The 24,283-nt window shown below is 35.8% G+C and overlaps 1 protein-coding gene across 4 annotated transcripts; it reads left to right on the forward strand.

The window, feature by feature from the left end:
• The first annotated feature begins 69 nt into the window (after nt 1–69).
• On the forward strand, nt 70–22,605 carry sgms1b (sphingomyelin synthase 1b). Of its 4 annotated transcripts, none has more exons than XM_065242757.2 (6): nt 70–149; nt 14,397–15,106; nt 15,557–15,674; nt 20,560–20,713; nt 21,114–21,280; nt 21,367–22,605. In XM_065242757.2, exons 2-6 carry the CDS (start codon nt 14,520–14,522, stop codon nt 21,538–21,540), a joined length of 1,200 nt encoding a protein of 399 aa, XP_065098829.1. In that variant the 5' UTR covers nt 70–149; nt 14,397–14,519; the 3' UTR covers nt 21,541–22,605. The 4 variants fall into 4 exon arrangements, with proteins under 4 accessions (XP_065098829.1, XP_065098827.1, XP_065098828.1 ...); XM_065242755.2 differs by lacking the exon at nt 70–149 and adding an exon at nt 9,314–9,450; XM_065242756.2 differs by lacking the exon at nt 70–149 and adding an exon at nt 13,708–13,862.
• The last annotated feature ends 1,678 nt before the right edge of the window (nt 22,606–24,283 follow it).

The following is a 24,283-nucleotide window of genomic DNA, read 5'->3' on the forward strand; positions in this document are numbered from 1 at the left end:
ACAATCATTATTAACCCGGCAAGCCCGAGCAATTTCAAAAGTAAGATGTATGAAAACTCACCGTAAGCACTACAGTAATAGCGCATATGAATTTAAAGCGCGTCATTTGTCTTTACTAAATCGTTGCTGGTTTAACTAGGATTTCTCAGGTAAGTTTTCACCGTGAAACGGCGTTTCATGTACGTGTGAATGTAACAAGTATGTGTTCAATAGTGCGAGTGTTTCTCTTTTTATATAGCGGATCTGTTTCGTCTGTTGATCATCGCAACTTTCCGCTTATCTGAATGGATACAGTTGCATCTATTCATGCAGGAGATGCTGCTGCTGCTGCTGCATATGGTGTGATTTTATTAATGCTCATCTGTGCATGATTATCTCTGCGTGTCATCTGTATAAGTGTGATTCAGGGATGTCGTGTAATATAAGATGTTAGCAGATTAGCATCAATACAGAGCTTCCTCGCTCGTTGTTGTTTTACAGGACACCAGATGTAAATACAGTACGAGTAATGAGAGACACATTAGTTTAAGACTGATGTTTAATAAATCAGTTTAATGCAATACCTTGACGTAAGGCCTTGGCTAATGGCTATTGAAGATGTGTTACAATAATTTTAGTCTTTTTTAAGAGTCTGCTGGTTGTTTGGTAAAAGATTTGCAGATGATTTGGTTCATTTCCACTCCAGTTAATATTTCTCAGGGTGGGTTAATGTTTGAAGGTACATTTTCAGGCAAATATCATGAAGTAACACAGTTGAACTTGTTACCCTCATAAACTTTTCACTATGTTGTTGTGTGAAGTGGGGCAAGTTGTCACATTGAGACCCTGCTGTTGAATAGCATGTTAAAATCATTATGAAACAAAACAATTCATTGCACAACTAAAACTTGCGTTGTGGTTGTATAACATTTTCACTTGTTTACTCAAGAGCTATCAGATATGAAAAAATGTAGAAAAGTTTAAGACACTTGTGAACGTCTCCCACTATATCTTATATACAAATATAATGTTAAGTTGAACTATGAAAGAAATCCATGCATGTAAATGTATGATTGCTGAAAGAAGGTGTATCAGAAACCTCTTAACACAGGATTCACTGTCTCTGGTTTTGTTGACAATGGAGTGTTTGTCTGGATGGTTTCGATGCTGGTGTGACTCAAATGTGTAACGACTAAATGTAATTAGGATTATGCAGGAGACATTTATTAAAACTGCTGGAGGACTGGAGCTGTAGAGAGATCTCTGGGTATTTGCACATGTCTCAGGTGGTGTATGTGCTAGAGACAAGAGCAGTAATTAAAAACATCTGTGTAGTTTGCATGTAACATCAAATATCAAGGAAGTTTTGGACTTTAAGGTAATTAATAGGTTAAGTGAACATAATGTTTTATTGTGTTAATGAGAAAATGTGTCTCTTTCACACACGCACACTTGTGTTTTTTTTTTGCTATGTGGTCTATGCGTGTTGCCGTAGATGTTGACGCTCATATAACCAAGAACTCCTGGCTGTTTATGGAAAATATGAGCCGTGCCATCTGTGTTGACATATGTGCTCCTAATATAGAGTTTTACTGTGGAAAGTGCTGTTGATTCATGAGTTTCTCTGTGGATAGTTTCAGTATTAATAAGATGTGTTGCAAAATCTCACTTGTTGCGTTCATATTAGTGATTTTGTATTTAATGGGTGGTTTCCCAGACAGGGTTTATCTTAGCTCCAGACTAAAATGCATGTTTGTGCTGCCTTAATTTAAAAACATCTTGTACTACTGACGTATCTTAACATATATCAGTGCCATGTTTTTTTTTTCTCAAAATGCACACCAGTAGTGTTTTTGTAAGGTATGTTTGTAAAAATTATTTAAATGTCCTACCCCCGTTTTCACAGACAAGGCTTAAAGTGCACCTATTTCATTGCTGAAAACAATGTTATAATGTTTAATACAATGTGTTTGCGTGTTTTATGGTTAAAAAACATTATTTTCCACATACCGTACATTTTTGTCGCTCCAGATTTCCCTCTCTTCCTTGAAACGCACTGATTTTGTACAAAACTCATCGATTTGAAAAGTGTTGTCCCTGATTGGCCAGCTAATCTGTACGTTGTGATTGGCCTGAATACCTCTGACGTCAGCCGGAAATGTGACACTCCTTACCATGTTTGAAAGATTCGCTTGCAATGCTAACATGAGTAAACTTACAGGCTGTTAGTCCAAGCGGGAGGAATTATGATAATGTCGGTCTTGTCTACATCACCAATCCTAGGAAGTAAACTGTTGCCTACAATCTGTGTGTTTGTGTGGTAGTCCAAGAAAAGAGATTTACGAGAACTCGCGTCATTGTTTACATTGGGGTATGTACCTTTTGCATATCGTTAACATGTACTAATAGACCCCTTAATCGGATCTGTCACTGTGACGTCACTGCTCTAGCTGGAGGCAAAACATAAGTAGGAATTAATAGCAGGCGAGCTAAAAATTTGAGGTTTTGACTTTAAAATGTCATCTTGTTGTGTTTTTGGCTGCCAGAATAGAAGGAACAGTACTTTGGGTTCAAAACTAAAGTTTCACTGGATCCTGGCAGACATTCATTCACAAAAATCAAGAAGACAATTGTTGTTGCGTACAGAATGGACGGAGACAATCATAAATAATGCCTGTGTTTGCAGTGCACACTTCATACCAGGTAAAATAATCTATGGATATGTCCTGGCGTGTTGGTATCTAGTACAAATGAGTAAGTTTCTGTTTTATAGGTGAAAGTCGCCAACCTTCAGCGCTATTGTTTAGCTTAAATGTTAAACAAACATACAGCGATAGATGTGTGTGCCATCCTTTAAATGGTCTCTTAAAATAATCCACATTGCTAATCATAGTTAGCCCCGCGATAGGTTACATTAGACATTAAGCCTTGACAAAATTCAAAATTCCTAGATAATAAACATGTTATCTAGGAAATATCCTAAACCTAGTTAAAATCGTGAGAGTTAATTTACAAAAATAGCTATCACGGTCCAGCTGAATCAGTGACTGTACATATTCGGAAATCTTGTGAATCAGACCATAGTTGCTCTTTAACTGTTGTGTTAAGAAGAACTCTGGTATTTTACAATGATCATAAGCTTTTGTTTTAGGTGAAGTGTTTATTCTTTTACTGATAAAACACTTATATCCCAGCTAAATATATAGGAAGTCTACCTAAAAGTAATTCATCTTTTGATTTGCACAGAAGTAACACACAGAGGATATTGGATGGGATGTCAATTGCACATGAACAAATGAGAAATTCTACTTAAATTGTAGATCTTTTAGTCAGTTTTTTTACAATTTAAAGAAAGCAGATCTTTTTTTTAATCTGTAGAAGTGGTCGAGTCATTTATTTTTGCAACGAGATAAGTAACATCTGTAGTAACAGATCTCTCTCACTTCTTCTTGGTTTCTCTCTGAAATGAGAGTCTGCTGTTGTCTGATCAATACAGTCTGACCTTGCTTATCTCATTCCCCATTTTTCAAAGCTTGTCCTTCAAAAATGGCAGTAAACATGTCAAATATTGGCGAAAAATAGGCATAAGAGACTTTATTGGATCTGGTTTCGATTTTTATTCCACTTCTGAGTTGGACATAACATCATAAGTCAAGATGTGCTCCAAATGACAAACCAATAACTCAAGACTCTGACCTGTTCGGTTGATTTGTGTCATAAATTCATGTGTTGTTTACAAATCAGATGACCTTTGTTGTGTGCACCCAGTTGTGGTCAGCACGGTATAGTGATGTGTGTTGTTTATTGCCTAAAACATTGTTATTTTGCACTTTGTTTAATAAAAGTGGATCTTCAACCTACATGGTGTGAGTAGAGTCAAGGCTGTTGACTCTATTGAAAAGAGTTTAATGTGGAATATAAGGACTGTTTTTAGGGATTGCCCCAATCTACCAGACAGAAAGTCCAACGCCAAGACTTTAAACCTTGAATAAATGTGTGGCCGGTCATTGCTTTATGTTCCGTGATGAAATCATTGATCTTCTTGAAGCAGACAGTGTTGGAAAAGATAAAGCCTGTGTTTCCCTGAAGACTGCTATTGAGTGAATGAAACCTAACACCAGCACTAAACAGTGGAAAATCTCTCTTGAGCACTTTAACATTAGACTAAAGCCTCATTTTATCTAATAATAAATGCTGTATTTCATCAATAATCATTTTTCAAAGCTTAAGCAAACCAAACATCTTTTCCTGTGCTTAAGTTATATATGATGAATAGCAGAATGTTTGCGTGTGTGTGCATGCATGTGTGCGTGCGTGCATGTATGTATGTTTTTGATTAATGTACTGCTCCTGTAAGGTATTTAGTCTAAAATGAAAGCAGCTTCTCTCTCTTTACTATGTGCTTTGTCGAGCTGATTGCTGAATCGGGGGGTTTCCGGTCTGTCCTTGTGTTTGTCCGTGTAACTTGGCTCTTGTGTGTTATGCTAATGTAGTTTCAGCTTATGGAATGCTTGTGTCTAGGAGGTTTGTGGAGGACTGACAGACACCCATTCATTCATTCAATGGATCTTTTGTGCCGTGTGATTTCTGTTTTGCAGCGTTGCTAAACGTCTTATTCTGACCTGTTGCTTCTTAGCTGAACGCTGAACTTACATTTCACCTCTGACTTGTAAGTATGTTTTAAAATTGAACTGAGCGATGATGCGCTGTATCACAATAGTGATTATATTTTGGTATTTTGACCAGCGGTCTGGTTATAATTAGTTTCTAATAATGAACCTAGAGACCCCTGATGTAAAAAAAAGTAAACCATGAGAGGTTGTGTTTCACCATGAGAAGACACAATGTAATACAAAGTCAGAGGCGTGTGCTTTAAAATGCAGATTTGTTCAAATAAAATGAGAATTTGACGATGACATGATCAGATTTATAGACACTTTTTAATTACATTTTATTAATATAGCGCTTTTCTAAATGGTTTAATTGTCAGCAGATTTACTTAAAAAAAGCAGGAGAAAAACAGAAAAATCAGTGGACAACATAAGATGCAAAGTACAGCAGCTAAGTTTAAACTGTACTAGCAAGCGTATTAATGATGTAATGTAGAAGAGAGATCTAAGTTAAGCCAATGTCAGCTGACTCCATAGGGGTTAAAAACAAGTCCTATGAGAAAAACTCTGTGGGAAAAAAGTCCAAGGTAGAAAAAGAGAGAGCCAGACAGAGGGTATACTATATTTTAGAAACTATTTTATAATTTTTTTATTGTAATTAAAAATAAATAAATAAATATGTGTGTGTGCGTGGGTGTGTATGAATACAGGTAGATTAAACAGGAGGTGGTCTTTGGTCATTGATCAGTCATCGGCTAGGCATCACGTTGAAGGAAGGATAGTAAATCAGTGGTGTGATGAGCTTCACGGCAGCAGGAACTGGGTCTGTTAGTCTCAATGTCCTCTGGTTCAAGGATGGGACAGGAAAATAGAAACAAAATCCTATTAGGGACTGTTTGCATGTAATGCCAGTGTCATACAGTATAATGGTTAAAAATCTGCTTGGTTCCTAACAAATTAACTATTGTGGCATAAATATATTTACAAAACAAATTATGAGAATGCTTTGTTAAAGAGATATGTCTTTAGTTTAGACTTAAATTGATCGACTGTGCCTGATTCTCGAACATTGTTTGGAAAATCATTCCAGATAATTAAGTGTGTGTGTCATTGCAACAAGAAGTTATCATTCATCTCTTTGACACAGGGATTTTAAATGCAAATGAAAAATATTGTAAATTGGAAGAGAGGCAGAAATCAAGGAGCTCATCACTATCTGTGCTGAAATTGATCGTTTGCCAGCATAATAGAACAGCAGATCATGCGCTAACTTATAATTGAATATGAAAATAAAATACACACGCAGTTTCTCTAGTATGACAGTATATTCTGTTACTGTAAAATAAAATGTCAGACGTTAAAGATTTTTCTATTCCGTGTATTCAACGTAATGTAAATAAGTGAGCATGTTAGACTGAGTGTGACAGAGAAACGGGAAATAAGCGAATAAAAAAGTAATTTCTGTAATTTCATAAATTCATAAGTGAATCCACCGCGGGTCTCTCTCCCTCTTTCACTTGCTCAATGTAGTTAGATGCACTGTTTGCTAATAGTACAAACATCTTTGATCAGAAAGAACAACGACAAAAAAAAAACAGTATGGAAAATAGTGTGGAAATTACAATATTACTGACAGCTGTTTGCCAGTAACTTAAATGTATGTTATTTACTGGCAACAATTTGTTCAAAGTAAAATAAACATTAAACATTAACAAGTATTTGTCTTTACAGAATAAAATTTAAATAACAGCCTCATGCAAAGCATTCTGGGAAACTGAAGGATGAAAACAGAAAAAGGTTGATGAGGATTTCTGGTTCCCAGAATTCTTTGAATGAGGCTGTTATTTTTTTTTTATTATTATGTAAAGACACAGACTTGTTAATGTTTAATGTTCATTTAGCTTTGAACAAACTGTTGCCAGTAAATAACATAAATTTAAATCTACAGCAAGTTACTGGCAACCAGCGGCATAATTACAGCATTTATTTTTACAGTGATAGCCTACAAAATAAATAACTGCTTTATAAACAACATTGTGTCGTCGAATACTTATCTTTTGTTATCTTCAATGCCTTTTCACCGGAACAACCGCAACTTTAACGTATTATATTTGTAAAGCTGTGGTGAGCATTTAGCTAAATAGTGAGTGGCAAATTTCTGCCAATTTTTAAAAACAATATAAACAAAAATCTGAAAAACATATCATAGAAATATACCATACCGTGAAATAAAATGACTCATTCCGTGTAATGTTTTTTTGGTCATCCCACCCACCCCTACTGCTATCCACAAAATCCACCAAAAGCTCAATAACAAATACAAGAAAACACATATCTTTATATGATCTTTACAGATTCTGGTAAATCATTGGCAGTGTAAAAGAACCAAAATCAAACAATTCCCAGACGAATCCTGGGCACATTTTCTGTCTATTTTTCATAATCTGTGTGAAAAAGGGGCTTAAATGATGATGCAGTTTTCACTTTGGGTCAACCCTTTCTTTAATATGAAAAATTTTATGCATCACCTTTGAAATGATCCTGGAGACAGCAAAAGTTTCCAAATGAAAGACTCACTCATGAATAAAATCATCTCACTTTAAAAATCCCTCTGGGCTTACTACATAGAAATCTGATCCAGATGAACAAGGTGTTGTTGCGTCACCGATGGCGTTGTATGGAAAAAAAACAAGTTGTTCTTCAGTTCTCGACTGAATCTGTCCACGCGTCAGTAGCTATTGAAAATACATCACCATGGTCCAGTAATGTAAATAATATCAATGGCAGAGTTTGATATGGCATGTTCGATATACATTGATTCTTTCAAAGAAACAGATAAACTGTGAGTCGATAAAAGAGTTGAAATAGTTCATGTTGTTTACTGTTATGTGTTTGAAGGAGAAGCAGTCGTCATGCCCTCAGGATGAATCGTTGTACTTTTGCACTTTCTAAGAATCAATTAAGGCTTAAATTATCAAAGATAGTTTTGCAATGTCTGTTGAAGTTGAAGCACTTAAACATGGTTAGGTATTTATAGCTGAAATATGATATAATTTTTAACATCATATTCTCCTTTTTTTGTCGTCGTTGTTGCAGATATCATAACAAACATCTTTCTGTGCTAATGCTAATATTTCTAATGCAATATTTCTGTGTAAATCTAAACCAGCTGAAAGTAAATGACATGTGATCCGGGTGAGAGATATACAGACTTTTGTGTTGTGTCATGCTTTCTGTTTATGTTGTATAGGACTGGATGTTACTTAAAACCTTTCTGTAAATAAAGACCGGTTCAATTCTAAAGATTGGTTAAAATCACATCAAACACACAGACTTTATGCTTCTCAAAGTCTCTTTCATGGAAACACGTTTTATTTGGAAACTATCTTATGAAAATATTAGTAGAGTTCAGAGAAGTGTCTACTATTGTAGTCCAACGTGACTTTCAGAGAATTACACAATATTAATCAAGACCACACTTTAAAGCCTTAAAATGAATAACATTTCTGTAATCATTTAAACATTTTGTAATATTTAGTTTGTTTGCCATGACACACAAAAGGCGTTTCTTCCTATGCAACAATACACCAAAACTCAGCATAAATTCACAAAAGATGTTCATTTTATTCCAGTTCTCATCAGAGACCGTAAACGTCAAATCTCGTGTTCGTTATGAATTTTAATTCAAATATTGCGCCTCAGGAATCTTTACCAGACATTGCTTTATGGCAGTGATATGAAACTCTCATTGTCTCAAATTTTTCTTCAAATTTCTGTCCATTATGTTGCATAATATAAAAAGAATACATAATGTAAGAATTTCGGTTAAGGGTAAATTTGGGGTAGAGTTAGGGTGGTAACTTTATTGATAAAATGGTTAAAAGGGAAATTATACAGCAGTCTGTATCGTATGAAAGATTTGTAAATGTTTCACATTTTGTAGCTGTAAAAACCTAATAATGCTATGAATAATTGTTGCAAATACATCTACATTGTACATTTCAGCATCAATTTAAGCATACAAAAAATACCTTTTGTGTAGTTGAAAGTTACGTGTTAATACTGTGTATTAACAGTGTGACCAAGCTGTGTAGTCTCATAGCAAGCACGTTATGAGTAAGTTAGGACATTTCACATATTCCTCTGTGATGATTCAGTATTTTTAATGTGTAACCACACAACTACCTAACAGAGTCAAACAACTTCCTTGAGTTAAGACAAGCAGTTGGAGGTTTGCACAAACTTGACTGACTTTATTTCTCATGATCTTAAAAACCTAGAGAGCTAACTAAAAAAACCAAACATGTGAATAAATTGTCATTTGAGAGTAGGAAACCTAATAAATGTAAACACAAGAATATACCTAACATTGTTAACACCCTTAAGAAAATTAACCATGTTTTTTGGTGTATTGATAACTATTAGCAAAACCATGGTTATTTTGTGGTAACTGTGGTTTTACCACAGCAACAATGTTTTTTGTTTGTTTTACCTGTAGTTACCATGGTTAATTTTCGTAAGGGTTTTCATCTTAGGAGTTTAGAGCTGTGAAACCTTAGAGGAAGATCAAATACAAGAGAAATAGTCACACTTCTATTAGAGATATTTTTATAATGATTGTTCATCTATGAATGTGTAGTTATGTTTGAACTCTTTACACTGTTTGTGCAGAGTGACACAAGAGGAAACATGGGGCTAGTGGGTGGGTCAATGTTGCTTAAGGTCTTTTCGGTAAACGCAGCGTGTGGCCCGGATGGGAGGAGCTGAATAGGAAAGTTTGGGTGCTAGAAAGGAACAAGCATTTTGTGTATGAAGTTGCATCAAGAGGACGCTGCTGGGGGATTCTGAGTAGGACAGAGAGGTAAGATTAAAATAATTACGGATAATGACCAGTTTAAATGTTTAGGTCAGTGTATACTGTTGAATAGATATTCACTCAGGATGAATGACTGTCTGTAGTTCATGTTGTACTTGTATGTTATTGTCAATGACACATTATGACTTTGAGCAGGTGATGTTTTGAGTGTTTCGTAGGTCATCACATTTTCCATTCACTGCGAGTTTGCTGTTTTTATTTCTTTTTGCTAAAAAAATAAACCCACATCTACCTCTCACAGATGAAAACAATGTACCATTTATGAGATTCAACTCCTAAATCACAATATCTTCTGAAACCAGAACCAAAATTGATGTGGCTTGTTTGCATTTCTGGTTCATAGTTAGTTTATGAACGAGGGTAAATGTTAGGTTGCTAGTTTAAACGGGTCACTAATTCAGTTATTTAGAAATTATGTCTGAAGGCGTTACACAAGTATACTGTTTATGTAGATTTGTTTTTAGAAGTACTAAGTGGCAGTAGGATGTGTGGCATTCAAAGACTCATTGTAAGTTTATTCAGGTGGACAGAATCAGTATTGAGTATTTTTTGTATCCATTAGTCATCACTTAACCCTGGTGTTTGATTTTGCCATTCCTGGCCTGGGAAAAGGAAGGTATGTTTCAGGAATGAATGTTTTACATACTGTAGCTCTGTACTATGGGCCATTTATAACAGTACAGTATGTTATAATGACTTGTAATATGGTTGCTGTGGTAGTGGTTTAAGGAAGTGGGACTGTTTCTGACCCATGAATGTCATTGCTATTAAAAACATTTAAAAAGTCTGAAAAAAGATTAATGCATTATCCTATTCTATTTCCTTAAATATAATGCATGATCCTGCTGTGTAACATTGATCTATGAGTAAAAGTAAAATGTAATCTCATTATTACTCATGAAGAGAATTTTGTAGTAAACCGCACTTGCACTATAATAAAACTTTGACACATGTGACAAGTTTATATTTACATTCGCGGCCTAACATAAGAGTCATTTTACATAATGGAAATCTTTCACTTACTACTGACTGTCTGTTATTTTTACTCTTTAATGAATCTGGAGTGCTTCTTGTGATTTAAACAAATTTTTGTGAACAGTCAGTGACTGACGTTTTGAAAGGAAGGAAGATTCTTGCAAATATAAGCCACTGAAGTGTATGAAACAATAATCCTCTTTTTAATGCTTACATCGATTTATCAGAATCATGAAAACCCATTCTGCTATTTCTTGAAAAGTTAATGATGATGTAATGTGTGATAAAAGTGTTTGGTGTAAAGTGTTGGATCTGTATGGATTTCAATCTTTCATGCAGTGGATGTTGTTATGTGTGAATCAATGTACTATGTTTTACTCTAGTCGGTCTTTTACTGTTATTTTCCACTCATTTTCCCCTCATTTCTCTGGTGTGTGCTTATATTAGGATTATTGTAGAATTAATCTGTTTCCTTTTGGATGGGGGCAACCAAATTGTGATGGGTTGCTTTATGGATCAAACTTAATGTCTGTTCTTGAGTAGAGATTAGGGATGCACCGTTAGGATTTTTTGGGCCGATACCGATTTAAACAGACAACTTCTGGCAGATGCCGATACCGATATTAAACACTTGTATACAATACTATACAGTTGGTCTATTAGCTAGTTTATTTCTGCATCAAATTATTTTTACTGAACATGGATTGGATCTAATTAACATTCAACTGACCAACATAATAAGAGAGGCACAAATTAAGCTAAAACAAATATAATAAGACAGCATGACAACCTTCAAAGGTGATTTTTGCTATTCAGCATTTATTTTATTAACAACATTAACTCATTTTTTTATATAATGAATTTCTTTATGCAGTTAATTAATAAACAATCTGTATCTGCCTTTCTCGTGCTATTGCCGATATGCCGATGGTTTCAAATTCATCAAAAATCGGCCGATAAAAATCGGCGGCCGATACATTGGTGCATCACTAGTAGAGATGCACTGAATGTTTCAAAAACCCAACATATTCGACTGAAAATAGCAAAAACATCTTTAAAATGCTTCCATGCTGCCCACATGTTTTACGTGCCTTTTACTCTTAGCTAAGATGGCGTATTTTTGTAGCCAAAACCCAGAAGCGAGCACATGTGGTTCCATCGTCTCGAAGTCATTGGGTTTTGGTTAAACTCTTTAAATAAGAGCTTAGGTTTACATAAACCCAAGATGTGTTCACATTTTATTCCATGACATAAAACACACCAGTAATACCCCCACTCATGATTTTATAGACATCGGAACCATGCTCAAGTGAACTTCCGGTCTGTATTTATTTATCGGTATGGCTAGTGGTTAAACTGATACCAAACTGAAACAAATACCTTGTCGAAAATATAATGATTTGGTTTGCTAAACACGAGAGGAGAAAACGAGCATGGATCACACCTGTGCAGAAAGGTTTGGCAACCAGCCAAGAATTCAAGGAACTGTATGTAAAAAATTAACGTTAGGTTAGTGTAGTAGTTGATACACTTTAGATATGAGATATGAACAAAGTTAATTTACGAAAGGGGTTATCAGAAATAAACTACTGTAAAATGACTCGAATAAAGGACTGTAAAAGGACTTGATTTGATGTGGAAGTCTATCGGAAGTTGCTTTTAGTCCACAAAAAAGTTTATGTTGTTGCTGCTGGAGCCGTCTATAAAGCTTTAATGCGTATTTTAAAGGGTGGTTGCTAACAAGTTGATATATGGTGTTGCTACATTGTGTTGTATCAAAACCAACTCAACATGGGCACAATTCCCAAAAAAAGATTCATTGAAGGAGTGTTTTCTTACCAGGGAATATGTTTTCAAATGTGTTTTAATTATAAGCTTGGTGGTGACGACGTTAATGTTGAGAAGTTCACTTAGGTTAGCTTTATATTTCTTGTAAACACATTTAGACTTCATACAAGTTGTGTTCATTTGTGAAGATTATCTTTTGTCAAACACAGGGCTTATTTTTTGCGATAATCCAAAACTCTATGGGATAAAAGAATGGGCTTTTGACGAGGGAACAAGTTTCCCGCTAACTTCTGGGTTGGTCTACAAAAGTACGTCATCCCTGCGGCACTCAATATGATTGCGGCATCAAAACCATTATTGTTCTGTAAAATCAAATGTATTCGTTCTTTTCACTTATTAATCTGAACATCAAAAATGTAACATCACAGAAACTTGCGCAATCTCATTGTAATTTGTAAAAGTATTTTACTAAATGGCTAATGTATATAAAAATGCACCAACACCAACGTTATTTTTGTGTTTTTGGTAATAATACAATGTGTTTGCGTGGTTTATGTTTAAAAACACATTATTTTCAACATACCGTACATTTTTGTAGCTCCAGATGTACTGCTTTCCTCAAATGCTTTGATTTTGTACAAAGCTCATTGATTTGAAAAGCGCTGTGTCCCTGAATGGCCAGCTAATCTGTATGTTGGTATTGGCCTGAGTACATCTGACGTCAGCCGGAAATGTGACGCTCCTTACCATGTTTGAAAGGTTTGCGCACAATGCAATGCTGATGGGAGTTAACTTACAGGCTGTGAATCAGAAGCGGGAGGAATTATGATAATGTCGGTACTGTCCACCTCAACATGCCCAGGAGAACTAAACTGTTGCCTATACAATCCAAATGTTTGTTATAGTCCAAGAAAAGAGATTTACTTTGGAGACAATAACTTGCATCATCGTTTACTTTTGGGTTTGTACCTTTTGCATATCGTTAGCGTACTAATACACACCCACACCAAAGGAAATGTAAAAACGTGAATCATATGATAGTTCCTCTTTAATTTGTATGACCACATTCAGACATTTTTGTACTATTTGCTTTTACCCCCATGACGTTGAGGTTAGGAGTGGGGTTTCATTATTACTTTTTATAATAATTGTTTGTTTTTGGACAATTCGCTTCATAGTATGTATGTTCATTTATAAGTATTGTACATGTTGGCTAATTCATATGAATTCGTATACGAATTCATATGAATTAGCCAACTCTTACAATACTTATTCATTCTGGTGAGATCAGACTGTCTGGTCAAACTTAGCAACCGTATGTTAAAATCCACTCTTTCTCTCTGAAAACCACCCGGCTATCAAATAAAATATAGTTTTGATGAAGTCTTGAGGGTTAAAGCATGGCTCAGATCTTTACTAACAGAAGCCAGATGTTGATCCCTTCCCCCTGCTGTTGTAATGTAAACAGAGCCGCCTGCCACACCCTGAAAGAAACACTAAGAGCTTTAGGATTCCTTCATTTGGCTCATGAATGAGCTCCTGATCTCATCTGGGTCTTTCCGTCCATATATAAGGATTAAAGCTCATCTAGCTCTCATGTTTCTCGCTGCTAAACTCTGAGGAGAATGAAACCTGTAAGTACAGTCACAGTTGTTTGGAGAAACTCACAAGACGTTTGTGCAACTTTGGAACAGTTAAGTGAGCAGTTAGATGTAAATTCAGCGTGTATGTGTAACTAATATTGTTAGCATTTTAAACCGTGTTTGTACAAGAGGACTTCTTCGGTGCTAAAGACCTGGTGAGGTTGTGTTAACACAGGGCGGCTTAACTTTCAACAAGCTGAAATGTCATAGTTTTGATCGTTAATGTGTTTGGTGCTGATCCGATATTCTCATTCTTTCATGTATGTTATAGCCTTAATATGTTTACTATTATCTAAAGATAGAGATTGAGTAAATGTGTCTGAAACTATTATTCAACTCTTAAGCAAAACTTTGTGTAGGTTGTAACCTATTAGAACACGTGCCACAAAAAAAACATCATCTGCATGGTTCATGTGACTCATGCAAGCTTTGGCATGTTTTACACATCCTACTGTATGCATTGCGATGTCTGAACAAGCTCAGTTTCGAGTTGTCCTCAAAGTAAATCTGCTTTTGTTTTTGCAGAGCAGACGCATATGATGAAGATGTGCATCGTATTGAAGTCGTGAGCCAGCCACTCGTATGAAGAAGATGAGCGGAGGTGAAGCGTGCGTTTCATAGCAGAAAGCATCTGATTGATCTTCTGCAATGAATAAAGTTAGGCTGTGGTCAAAGGAGATGGTCTCTGTCTGGTTGACAGATCAGGGCTTGCAGGAGTACTCAGAAGCTTTACAGAACTATGATGGAGCAGCTCTGTTAAATCTCACCGCGGATGATTTCCAGCGACCGCCGCTCTTCAGGTTCACGTCTGACAGCGGCAGACAGATACTGGAAAAGATCGAGACCCTTAAGATTGAGCATCACATCGATGTGCACAAGAACGGGCACGCCAACGGGCACGTGGGGAACGTCGGCGAGGTTCTTAGGAACGGCACAGTAAACGGCTTCCATAAAGAGCTGGTGCAGATCTCCATACCTTCGGCTTCTCCGCAGTTCCCTGCCGAGTGGGGGAAGACGGCCGTGGCCTTCGTTTATGCCTTGTGCTGCTTTGTATTGACCACCGTTATTATTTCTGTGGTCCATGAACGTGTGCCTCCTAAGGAGGAAACTCCTCCATTACCTGATAAGTTTTTTGATGTGTTTGATCGAGTGGAGTGGGCTTTCACGGTCTGTGAGATTAATGGGATGATTCTGATGCTCTTGTGGGTCATACAGTGGAGTTTCTTAAAACACAGGTGAGTCGTCTGTCTGTCTGGAACCATGTGTTGAGACATGTATAGCTTTATATTGAATCTTTAAGGTGTGGTTTCCCAGACAGGAATTAGCTTAAGCCAGGACTAGACCTTTAGGAAATAAGGAAAAATAACTAGTTTTGACAAACATGCCTTACTATTAACATTACTTGTGTGCATTTTGAGGTAAAACAAAGGGCACTGATGTATTTAAAGATATGTCAGTGCAAGTTGTTTTCAGTTTGGACTGCTCTTACATGTATTTTAGTCTAGGACTAGTCTAATCCCTATCTGGGAAACTGCCCGTAAATGTGTTGGATGTTTAGGGCAGATTTCACTCTGATGAAATAATTGTTTGATAAAATGTTTTCTTTGCGTGCTTTATGGTTTGTGTTGCATTGTAAAATGATTATGTGATGTACCGTGTCAAACTTATGGATATTCCTTTCACAGATCGATCATTGGCCGGCGTTTCTTTTTCATTGTGGGAACACTTTACCTGTACAGGTGCATCACCATGTATGTCACAACACTGCCAGTGCCCGGCCTGCACTTCAGGTGCTCTCCTAAGGTAAAAAATTAGGGGTGCAATGCTATTTCGGCTGCCAGAATGTTTGGCTGAAAATGCATAATCAGTTTCGGGCTAAAATAAAAAAAAACTGAAAACGAAAGCTTAAAATGAATTTTGCCCCCCCCCATTCTTGCACAAGCAGTTAGGTTTTACTCATGGTCAAGCTGTTATCACTTGTTTGCCCATCAAAGATTAAACATATCAGGGGTATGGAAGTAGTTTAAAGTTTCAGATGAGGAAACCAAAGTTGCATTATGCAAAATTTGTTCTGCAAAAATATCAAGAGGGGATGTGGTGTGAAATTCAAGCAATTTGTGTGTGTGTGTGTGTGTGTGTGTGTGTGTGTGTGTGTGTGTGTGTGTGTGTGTGTGTGTGTGTGTGTGTGTGTGTGTGTGTGTGTGTGTGTGTGTGTGTGTGTGTGTGTGCGTGCGTGCGTGCGTGTGTGTGTGTGTGTGTGTGTATATAGATATATGTGTGTGCATTACACATTCAATTAAGTACAACTTTGTTCAAATGTTTACCAATGTGAGCTACTGACATGAGCCTCAGACGAGAGGCATGACCCTTAAAAATAGGGCAAAAATAGACCATATCATTCAAAGGACAAATCCTTGGTTTGTAAATGGAAATGTTAAAACGTTTCTGGATAATTTTTGCACTTAATAAAGTAACATACCTTCTATTTAAATATCAAAGAACAATTTAACATATTAAGAGTTTGGTTCCAAAACGCAATAAACAACATAAAAAATCAGTATTGTATCTGGTCAGTATTAAAAACTAAATTCTTCATTTTACACAAAATCCGATATCCACCATGTTATTCTGTTATTTTTTCTCAGTTTTTTGCGAAACAGGAAAAAACGGCAGTCTACCAATCAGCGCACCATTCCACGCATTGTAAACAATAAAGGCGGCGCTTTGAATATGCACAGAATCCTAGTTTTCCTCATCTACTTTGTAATTCGTGAATAACAAACAAACAAAAACAAAATAATAATTTTAATGGCATTGATAAACCTGTGGTGGTTTTCTGTGGCGGGGAAGAAACTTAACCCCATCAACATCTAATAATTTACATGAGAGGCACTCGGGTGAAGGAAAAATGCCGGCTGTTGCTTGTTCTCACACAACAGCATCCAGCTTCTGTCATGCTAACACATTGACCCCAAACTTTCCATTATTTTACGCGAAGTCAGCAAAAATCGAGCAGGACCAAATAATTTTACAGCTGATCGCTGTCAAAAAAGTTCAGCGACAACGTCCGAAGGATGACAGTAGCAATGACAGTGTTCTTAAAATGACAAAGTACGTGTTTTGATTAAAGGAATAGTCCATTTTCTTAAAAAAAATCCAGATAATTTACTCACCACCATGTCATCCAAAATATTGATGTCTTCCTTTGTTCAGTCGAGAAGAAATTATGTTTTTTTTTTGAGGAAAACATTGCAGGATTTTTCTCATTTGAATGGACTTTAATAGACACCAACAATTAATACTTAAATCAACACGTAACAGTTTTTTTCAATGGAGTTTCAAAGGACTATAAACGATCCCAAACGAAGCATAAGGGTCTTATCTAGCAAAACAATTGTCATTTTTGACAAGAAAATTACAAAATATGCACTTTTAAACCACAACTTCTCGTCTAGATCCGGTCGTGATGGGCCAGCGTGACCCCACGGAATACGTCATGACGTCAAGAGGTCATAGAGGACGAACGCGAAACTCCGCCCCAGTGTTTACAAGTGTTGAGAAAGAGGACCGTTCCGACGTTGTTGTATGTCGAATGATACTAATTAATGTCTTTGTGTCAGTTTATTGTTTACAATGGTCTGCAAATATGCGTTTTATATATGTAACACGTGACCTCTCTACGTCACTACGCATTTACGTTAGGTCACGCAGGAAAGGACCTAGACAAGAAGTTGTGGTTTAAAAGTGCATATTTTTTATTTTTCTGGTCAAAAATGACAATCGTTTTGCTAGATAAGACCCTTATGCCTCATTTGGGATCGTTTATAGACCTTTGAAACTCCATTGAAAAAAACTGTTAAGTGTTGAGTTACGTATTAAATGTTGGGCTCTATTAAAGTCCATTAAAATGAGAAAAATCCTGCAATGTTTTCCTCAAAAAACATAATTTCTTCTCGACTGAAAAAAGAAAGACATCAACATTTTGGATGACATGGTGGTGAGTAAATTATCTGGATTTTTCTTTTAAGAAAATTGAATATTCCTTTAATGCTGTTAATGTTTATTCAGTGTACAGTCAACTAAATGAATATAACATGGCAAAGATGAATGCACATTTATATATTGATTCAATAGATTTAAAGCATTTTGGAAAAATAACTTGTCATGGATTTATTGCATTTTGCAGAAAAAATACTCCATTTTTATTATAAATCTTTGAAAATCAAATTATGGATTTGAATTTTTTATGTTACTTTAACCAAAGATCCTATGTGAAAGTTTGTAACAGACAATAGTGGTTTTCATCTTGTCACTTTCTTGTGGTTTTTATTTTCTTGGTATAGAAAACACATTTTTACCCAAATTAGTCAAAGTGGATATTGCGTTTTGGAACCAAACTCTTCATATTATTTCAATGCATTCTCTAGCACCTTTAAACATGTAGATCTAAAATATACAGAAATATTTTATTTACAAAGATGTGTGCGTGTGTTGTGTGAGAGAGTTGGGGGGTAACTGTGATAAAATGGCATCAGTTGCTGTATGGTGTGAAATATGAACCGGACAGGGGTTTTATTTTACTATTTCTTTGTTAGTTTCTATGATTTGTGTTTAAAATATAGAACTAAGAAAATGACTGTCTGTGTCATCACATGAAGGATACTATGCTTAAATCAAACTATACCATACTATTACTGTACCATTTGTTTATATGTGATCAATTGTTGATTGGATTTGCATCTCTACCAAACCTTTGCCCCTTCCTCATTTCCTCTGTAAAGTTAATGTAAAATGTTTTTGACTGCTAACCAACCTCACTGCATAGCTCAGAAAGGAACATAATCTTACACTGAATGGGAAATCTGAAATGTGTTATTGTTTCCATAAACTATACTAAGTCGTTCAGAAAGGATTACGTGTTGTAATGCAGTTTATGAAGATTGGAAGTTGTGCTGTTTTCCATTGAACATTTATGGGATTGGCATCTTGAAAGGTATTTGGACAATGTGACATGAGCAGTTTGTCATGGACACAGATGGTTCATGCTTCATGTACTGAGGGATATGGGGTGGGGGTAGTAGCCTTAGTGGAGTTAAATGTATTTTGTTATTTTGTTTCTAACATGGCTTTTGAATTAACGGCATGTGTAACACAAGTCCAACACAAGTATTTAATTAAGTACTATTCATCTGTTACAACAAATAGTCGTTTGTCGATTATTATGATTATTAATAGTCACATTCTTTTATTTTGTCATTATCAGTTAAATGTTTGTAAATAAAGCTATAGAGAGATGATGTAATGATGCTACAATGACAGGCACAGGGGTACAGCTTTACTTTAGTTAAACCCAGAGAGGTGATCAATTAATAATAGAGAGTCTTCAGTCTCTACACATGATTTAGTTTTTACAGTAAAGTATCTTTACACTTGTATATTAGTGTTTTATTATCAATCAGGGTCATCAGATACTACAGTGTATTTGTGAGTATTGAAGAATAGTTAGAATGTCACTATCATATATTGTGTGTGAGCATGTATCTGGTTATGTGTGTTTTAGTGCGTGTGTCTGTGTGTGCATGTCTGTTTGTGCGTGTGCGTGCGTACGTGTCTGTGTCTGCGTGTCAGGGTTTGGGTTAGGGGAAGGGAATAGAATATACAGTTTATATGGTATAAAATGCATTACGTCTATGGAATGTCCCCACAAAACATGGAAACCAGAATGTGTGTGTTTGTGTGTGCGCGAGTGCATGAGTACGTGCATGCATGCGTGTGTGTGATTGTGGCTGTTTGTGTGTGCAAGTGCATGTGTGCTTGCTTGCATGCATGTGTGTGCAGTGTACAGTATGGGTCTGTTTGTGTGTGTGGATGGACAGGGCAGGAAATCCTCACCACAGGATCTACAGGAAACATTTATTATCAGGCTCAGTTAAGTCGGTGTGATTGTTAAAAGCTATTTTCCTGTTAAACTAAGTTGTTTTTAAGAGTCTGTTGATGCTTTTGTGTTGGGATAATTTGTTAAGGTGAAGCTTGATCTTAACATGAACACATACTGTGTGATCCTCTGTATGCACATTGGATAAAGGAAAAATTATGGGTCGTTTTTACAGGCATAGGTTATCCTACTCCCAGACTAAAATGCATGTTTGAGCTGACTTAATTTAAAAAACATCTTTCCCTGACATGTATCAGTGTCATTGTTTTGTCTTAAGATGCACACCAGTAATGTTTTTTGTAAGGTTTGTTTGTAAAAACTACTTATGTGTCCTAATACAACTAAGGCTTAGTCTTGGATTAATCTAAAGCCTGTCTGGGAAACCGCCCCTGTATTTACTTTTATTATTTACTCACTCGCATTTCACTCCAGATCACAGCAGGAGAGTTTATAGGCGGTCACATAGTTATCACACCTACAAGAAAAGACAAAAAAGCAATATAGGAACAAACACTATAAGGATTTTTATAGGGCCTAATACATAACAAACTATAACCATTTGATAGCTTTGTTTAAAGAACAGATTCAAATCATTATTCGGTGATCATCTACAGTACAGGAAATCATCTTGATGAAACACAGTGGTGCAGATTTAGACATCAGTAAAATGTTTTCAGTGAAAACGCTGTGGCTTCACACCTAAAGAAATGAAAGTGAATGTTGTGTCGCTAATGTTTGTGCTTGTTTTGGCAGCTTTATGGTGACTGGGAGTCCAAGATGAGACGGGTGATAAAGATGATCGCCGGAGGAGGTTTGACCATCACTGGATCTCATAACATGTGTGGGGATTACCTGTACAGCGGTCACACGGTCATGTTAACCCTGACCTATCTGTTCACGAGAGAATGTGAGTGAATCTGCTTCCCTCTAGTGGACAAACACCAGCTGTCATTATACTGAGACCAAATCATACATTGTATGACCAAATGCATGTTTTAATAAAACAACTCTACGAAAGCAATAATGAGAGAGAGGCTGTGCTGTATTTGTGAATAAGTCACGGCTGAAGGACGTTGTTAGGCATGACACAAAGCCAATGCAACCCCTTTAGTCGTGACTTATTCACAGCATTGAGTACCTTATTGCTTTTAAAGACACACAATATAAATAATAATGCAAAAGGTGAAATCCTACTGCTGGATAAAATAGTCCCTGACTGACCGTCATATGTTTATATTGCTCCCAGGGGTTTGATACACACAGTGTCATTTACACTTTTATCATTACTTTTTTTTTGCATCTTCCAGATTCTCCCAGAAGGTTTTGGTGGTACCACTGGAGCTGTTGGCTTCTCTGTGCAGTGGGAGTGTTTTTTATTCTGCTTGCTCATGACCACTACACCATTGATGTGGTCGTGGCCTACTTCATCACCACACGTCTCTTCTGGTGGTACCACACCATGGCCAACCAACAGGTGAGTCTGTTTTTCATTCAGAGTCCTGGATCAAGCAACTTAAGCTCTGTTTTATCCACGTACCCACGCACGTCTCTTTTTACTAGGCGCTCAAGGAGACGTCCCAGAACAACTTTTTCACTCGAGTGTGGTGGTACAGATTTTTCCAGTACCTGGAGGAGAACGTTCCAGGCGTCGTTCCTCGTAGCTACCAGAAGCCCTTCTTCTGGCGCTCGCTGCATTGGGGTCATGTAAAGTACATGCGAATAGAATCGGACTGATGATCTTCAAAACATATGCCTGAAGTGCCAGAACATACAAAACAGAAAATTGCCTGAAAGCGTAGTGAATCTCTCTACTGATGTGATGAGCTGAATCTGATCCAAAGCTTTTTGCTCCTCTGTTACTCCCTCATGAAAGTGATCTTCGGACCTGTAACTTAACGTTTATGGGGTTTAGAACAATGACGGTTTACAAAATATCAGGTAATGTTCTTCTCTCTAGTCATGTTGTTGGCCTATAGTGAATCAGAATCACACCAACACATGTCCGTTTATAACAGAACCACAAGCTAAATAATGCCAAGTTATTAAGTTTTCCGAATAACTTAACTATATGTTTAACCTACTTACATCTGCCCCCGTTTACAGGCACAAGGGTGTATTTTTCAGATATTTTGTTATCCCACATACAGTAAGAGCATTTTGTTGTTGTTAAATGAAGCGTGTAGTGTTTGTAAGATTTGGTTTTGTATAACCTCACATTTTTGTAGACGATATTTGTATCTATCCCAAATTTGTATCTTTCAAACTAACGCTTCATTCATTTGGCTTTTTACTGAGATGTACAGAAGATGTATTTTGTTTGGATAATCTGATGTTTCTCAAGTGCCTTAATGGTTCAATTTGAACAGTGTAAAGATGTATTTATGGTCTTTTAAAGACAACGTAAGTGTTTTTGACTGGACGCTTTATATTTAGGGTCGTTGTGTGTAGTAAACTACATATGCTTGAATCTAAAGTCTATCTTCATCACTGAATGTAAGAATTCAGTTCTGTGTGTCCATAAGCAAAGCTCATTCAGATGTCCTTAACCATTTCTGCCATGTTGTTGTTGTTGTTGTTGTTGTTTGAATGTATTTATTTTTGGTTTTGTTGTGTTGTATTTTGTGTTTCCCTCTGGGATGTCTAAATATGGGTTGACTCTAAATTTTTGTGTTTACTTTGAACTTTCTATGATCGAGAACAGAATCTGATTTTCTGATCCGTCTCATTGACTACTCAATACAAGAAGCTGCTAACTGTGATGTAGATCATCCACACACAAACAAATAAATCATAAATATGAGCACAAACTGATTCCTTTTCATTACTGTTAACTTTTGTTTGTTTCATTGAATTACCAGTCCTTAAGATCTATAAGAATGTCTTTCATTCAGATTTTTCTTGGTTCTTACATACTGTAAAAAAATCAGTTGTTTATACAGTAAAAATCTGCCAGTTGTAGTTGCCAGAAAACCACCGTAAAAATACTGAAATTTGTAAACAACTTTGCAGGTAAAAACTGTAAAAATACGGTGCCATTTTGTTTTTCATTACAGCAAAGTTTCATAAAATGTATTTTTCATGGCAGTTTTTAATAATGTGTTTAATTAAAGTCGGGCACACCTACATATACTTGGACACACCAACATTATTATGGCTTTTTGCCACATATAAAACGAAACTGACACTAACTTCATAATAGCAATGAAATAACACACACTGTAAAAAAATTCCGTAGAAATTGCAGCTGGGTTGCCGGTAATTTACCGTAGATTTACATTTATGTTATTTACTGGCAAGAGTTTGTTCAAAGTTAAATGAAGATTAAACATTTACAAGTCTTTGTCTTTACAGAGTAAAACTAAAAACAGCATCAAGCAAAACATTTTGGGAAACAAAATCTGAAGCAAAAAACAGAAAAAGGTTGACGATGATTTCTGATTCCCAGAATGGTTTGCATGAGGCTGTTATTGTATAGTTTTATTCTGTGAAGATAAAGACTTTTTAATATTTAAAATTTATTTAACTTTAAACAAACTCTTGCCAGTAAATAACTTAAATGTAAATCTACGGTAAATTACCGGCAACCCAGCTGCAATAACATTGAAATTTCTACGGAATTTTTTTACAGTGCAGTGTAAAAATATTCTTAGTTTTAATGGAAATAATGCAACACGAACTATAAAAAAACTTGACAATTACGGCTAATAACTGTAATAGATTTATCCAAATATTATGTTTTTATTTTATGTTACACTGTAAAAAAATTCTGTAGAAATTACAGTATTACTGGGTATTACTGGCAACTAGCTGCCAGTAAATTACTGTAGATTTTACATTTATGTTATTTATTGTCAACAGTTTGTTCAAAGTTAAATGAACATGAAACATTTTCAGTCTTTTCCTTCTGCCGTAAGTTACTGGCAACCAGCTGCATAATTACAGCTAATTTTTTACAGTGTAAAATAAAGTTAAATGTATAAATTACCATGTATTTTATGGTTAAAAAAATAAGTCACCATAAAATATTTGTGTAAAAAAAACTAAAACAGCATTCCCACACTTCCCTGTGTAAATCTTCATATTTGATTATATTTAATTAAAATAATTTATAAATATAATAAATAATGTTTAACCATTTTTTAACAGTTACATACATTGGGTGGTTTTATGCCACATTTTGTGTTGTATAATTTTATGTTTATAGCACAATTTTCATGCCACATGTGTTACCATGATGTGTTAATGAGACTATGCACCAACCATCCCTACATGTTTTGGCAACAATTTATGTTAAGGCCACTTGTGATAAACTTTGATTCAGCACGTGGCCGTCCATTTTCCCAACTGCGTTATGGTGGTAAGCTGTATTTAAGTACAAAAGTAAAATGCAGATTTATAATAACAAACAAATATCGGTTAATTCTTGTAATGGACTGCTACATATATTTTTACTAACATTATAGCATTCACAAAATTC

This window comes from Paramisgurnus dabryanus, chromosome 1 (assembly GCF_030506205.2).
Source record: "Paramisgurnus dabryanus chromosome 1, PD_genome_1.1, whole genome shotgun sequence".
In the NCBI taxonomy this organism is placed as follows: domain Eukaryota; kingdom Metazoa; phylum Chordata; class Actinopteri; order Cypriniformes; family Cobitidae; genus Paramisgurnus; species Paramisgurnus dabryanus.